We start from the raw sequence: 4608 nt of genomic DNA on the forward strand, positions 1-4608 counted from the left end.
GGCATCCGAAACAATTTAATGGACAATCCATGAATTCACTTAATTTGGAAATAATTTCATTTTTGTTTAAATGTAACAATTATTTTAAGATAAAATATTCCAACCTTAACAATACTGAAAGAATTTTTGGAATTATATATTGGTTTGATTGTCGATATATATTTGGACTGTATGTATTAGAAATTTAACCTTTTTCAATTTGAATCATTTTTATATATTTGGCTTGGCGGCATTCGAAACAGCTTTATAAAAAAAATATACTTTATAAGAAATTAAATTCATTTTTTATTAAAATGTAAGAATAATCATAAGATAACTATAATTAAAATCCTAAAAGGATTTTATTATTTTATATGTGTTGTGCATTATATTTTTTGCTGATAATAACGCACTCTTTTGAAATATAGGTATGTGTATATTCGTTACCACAATTTCAATATAAATGCACTTATAGTACCTATGTGATATATCTAATCAGTAAAGCATCGTAAAAGCATTTATTATATTATATTTAACATATATCATTAAGTGCTTAACAGCAACAGTATATCAATGCAACACCTTTATTATCAGCAATTAGCTTAATGAAACTAAATATTTTTTTATACCTTATTTTGTTTTTGTTTTGTTTGGAAAGATACACAAGTTCATTTCAATATTTACATTTACCTTTTAGGTTTAATTTTTTTGTGGTTGTTAGAAAAACTTTACCACTAATTTGCTCTCCACTGTAGTAAATCGGCACCGCACGGTTCAGATAGAATTGGCAAGTAGTTGGCATTTTGCAATGATTTTCTTATAAAACAAAAAAAAATTTATTTAACAAACCCGATTGTTGATTGTCAAAAATTTGAAAAATTTTAATTTTGTTTATGGTAAATAAATTTTAATTTTATTATTTAATTCCGAACGATACTCTCGTAAATTTTGTTTATTATTATTGCTTTATATTGTGTCTTCAATACTGGTTTCGAACTAAATTTCACTCGTGGAGCAAACAAAACGCTAAGCGCACATCGCCCGTTTAGATAAAAACGTCAACATTCCGGCCTGTGGCTGAATTGTGACTGTTGCTAAAATTGTGCAGTCAACAACATGAAAATGTATTTCAATTCGTTCTGCCACATAAAATATAAAAAATTAAAAAAAATCTAAAAAAATAACAGAAATAAAGCTCAATAAAAGTCAATGTTGTTGTTTCTGTTGAAAAAAAAAAAAAATAAAAATAAATGTAATTACAATTCTAATTCTGATGATTTGCAAACAATTGTTAAATTTATCTTAAGTTGCGAGATTAGCTTACCTAGAGCCGCATTTCATCGCCGTCGCTGTGGATGTCGCTGTGGATGTCACTGTGGATGTTGCTGTGAATGTCACTTTCGCAAAAGCCCATAAACCCCGTTTAGGCAGTAGAGGCGGTAAAGTGTAGTGTACCGGCTAAGCTGTTTCAGTAGAGAAATTTCCAAAACTCTAAACAAATATACAACTATCTTTTATAAGCAATAAATTTGAAATAAAATTAAAATGAAAATTAGAAATAAAAAACATTTGCAGTTAGCATTTTTAATTAAGTGAAAATTTTATTTAAGTTTTTTTAATCATTTGCTGTCATGACAATCGCATAAAATGTTGTGTAAAAAACACTTACAAAACTTTTTTGTTGCGAAAGGAAATTTGTAAATAAAATTTTAAAATTTAATGAAAATTGATAGAAAAAATTTCATTTAATATTATTTCACAACATTGATATTTTAATCAATTCTGTTATATATTCAATATGGTTATTTTCCTATCTTTTAAATATTAAACAATTTTACACAAATCTTATAAATATTTGCGAACTTTTTTAAATCAAAAAATATTTTCATTTTATTTGGTGTTTTTTGTTTTTTTTTTTGGTATTAAATACATAATTATTGGGCGGAGAAAAAAATTTGGCTTTTTAAATATTTAATAAAATTTATTATTTGAAATATATTTTATAGAATTCAATAATAATCGTAACAGTAATAAGCGAAGTGATTTGACACATGATTTGCTTGCCAAAAATATGAACTTTCCTTTTTGAAAACTTGGTAAAAGATCTCGATTCTATATTAGAATATATTAGAAAGTCCTCAAATAAATTTGAGGACTTTTAGAATATATATATGAATTTTGTTTTATTAGTCAAATTAGTTCACCTTACTGAAAACAGAAATATTAATAACATTCGTAAGTTTGTTTTTATTTAAATAAAACAAGGTGTTCAAGTAATCACAGCAAAATAAATAAAATAATTTAAAGCTGTTATTTTACCAACACCACGAGTATATGGATAAGGTATTGATATAATAAATAATAAAAAAATGTACTCTAAAAATAATATGTTTCAATGATTAATCTTATTTGAATAATACGCATAATATTTAATAATAATGTTAATTCTGCTAAATGGTGCATATATAAAACTAATTGACTTACATTCACAGAATTAAATTTTAATAAATTTATAATGTAAATTAAGTGATGTATTCATTACATCTGTTATTTCATAAAATAATTATAAAAAATAAAATTTTTTTTTAGTTTGTGTATCAAAGTTTCCTTAATTAGTATCCCAAGAAGTGAAGAACTTTTATTTCATAATCAAATAATAAATAATAAATGAATATATTTAGAATAATATAGTGACAAGATTCTGATTTCCCGGCACATACCTTTTAGAGATATCGTTCTCTAAAGTGGAAAAAATGTACGTGGAATCAACCAACAACAAGTCTATTTGTTGTTGCCCTTTTAGTTCGTACTAGTTCTTACTAGCGTAATCAATCTAAAAGTTAACTACTTTAAAGGTCGACATCTCAAGAAGTAAACTATATCGAAGTATAGCGTGATAGGAAACGTTGTTCAAAAGAGCTGATTCTTATAAAATCTGGCATTAAATCAACGTATTTAAAAATCTTAATTGCGCTAATGCAAAACTATAATATAATACTACACTATAGGTACAATATATGATATTATATAGTAATATATTAAAAATATTATACTGGATAATATGCTATGTTATTAATATATAATGGTTGCAGATTGTTACCTACTTTTGTGTGACAAAAGAATTATTTATTATTTAATATCAATAAAACTATTCAAAAATAAAACTTCTCATTAACTTAAGGCCTTACAATTATTCTTGCTCCTTGCACTAATGAAAGATTTACTAGACCCTAACCGTGTAAAGTATTGAGATGGCAATATGTAGACAATTTCGGAATTAAATGTTCTGAAATTGTTTAAAATTACAACAGACAAACAATTGAAGCTGTTGATACTCAATAATATAGTTGGTAGTGGATATTTTTTATATTTTTTGGGTCCAAGAATTTATGCAAGAGTGACAACACTCTTCTACCGACGTATTATCTTTTCAGAGGAATAATATTTAATATAGCAACAATGTTCTTGATAAAAAAAAATGATTGTCTTGTTGAAAGTATGAGTTAGGTTATCCCAACCTTATTACTCATGAAAGGTAATAATAATAACAATTATAATGAAAACAACAATTATAACAAAAACATTAATAAGAACATTTATTAAGTACATAGTTTAGCAGCTGCTTAAAAAGTTTTGAGAATCAGTCATCAGAATCGTACAGTACCACATAGCAATGCAGTTATTTTATTAAAAAGTTATTTTATTATTTAATTTGTGGTAAATCTACAAATTTCTGACAGGCACGAGTTCTAAGCCTGGCACTTGCAATGCAAACAAATTATATACGGAGTATAAACTAATTAAGAAATTCAAATATTTCCTAAAACCACTGATGATAAGTATTTGGCAATACTCGAAACAGCCTTGTAAGATCAGCCAAATTTCAATAAGTTATATAAAATATTTGTCCTTGTCTTTTCTTTGCTATTCAAATCCGTCTAACTGTCAAATAGTTTTTTTTTGTCATGAAGACGCTTCATTCTCGGCAAGAAAAAAAACAACAATAATTTATATCTCCATTGAAACACTTTGGAGGATATCCTGTACTTATAGAGCCTAACTCAACAGGAGGCATTCCGTTTCATAAACGAAGGTCAAATCTTATTTTACATTAATATTCATAAAAATATTCGTAACTAATAATATGTATTTAAATATAACTAATTTGGTCTTCTGATGACACCATAAAAAAAGACCTGGTACTTTTAGAACCCTAACACAGAAAAAATATTAATAAATTCTGGAAGTATATAAGTTCAAGAAAGTAGGCTACAATAAGAAGTCTACAATACAATAAAAAAGATGCATCGTATATATTTGAAACAAAAACAAAATTTTATGTTCTTAAAACATAAAATTACCTAAACTTTCATATAATCTAAGAAAAAGCAATAACTTTCAATAGATATGTGGTTTCACTTAGATCGATTCAAAATTTATACAAGTTCTTATATGAGAAGTACTTACACATTTATTTATAAACATATTTTGCTAACATGTGGTCTATGATATATTTATTTGAAATTAAAATTCAACCATCTGGTTTGCATTAATAGTTATACATTGTGACCGAAAAGTTTTCGGGAAATTTTAAATAAAACGCAAAATTCTTAACCTTCATCAATATTT

General features: G+C 25.6%; 1 protein-coding gene across 2 annotated transcripts in view; it reads right to left on the bottom strand.

The window, feature by feature from the left end:
• The window catches only part of LOC119686252 (arrestin domain-containing protein 3), a 51919-nt gene extending 50417 nt beyond the window's left edge, over nt 1–1502 (bottom strand). Inside the window, exons 1-2 of one of the 2 annotated variants that reach the window (XM_038100780.1) lie at nt 1304–1502; nt 712–795 (exon numbers count right to left, since the gene is read on the bottom strand). In XM_038100780.1, coding sequence (XP_037956708.1) covers nt 712–781 — 70 coding nt within the window. In that variant the 5' untranslated portion in view covers nt 782–795; nt 1304–1502. Of the gene's footprint in view, nt 1–711; nt 864–1303 lie in introns of those variants that run through there. The other variant, XM_038100779.1, reaches the window with a different exon arrangement.
• Between the last annotated feature and the right edge of the window lie 3106 nt (nt 1503–4608).

The sequence above is a fragment of the Teleopsis dalmanni genome, chromosome 2 (genome assembly GCF_002237135.1).
Source record: "Teleopsis dalmanni isolate 2A chromosome 2, ASM223713v2, whole genome shotgun sequence".
NCBI classification, from domain to species: Eukaryota; Metazoa; Arthropoda; class Insecta; order Diptera; family Diopsidae; genus Teleopsis; species Teleopsis dalmanni.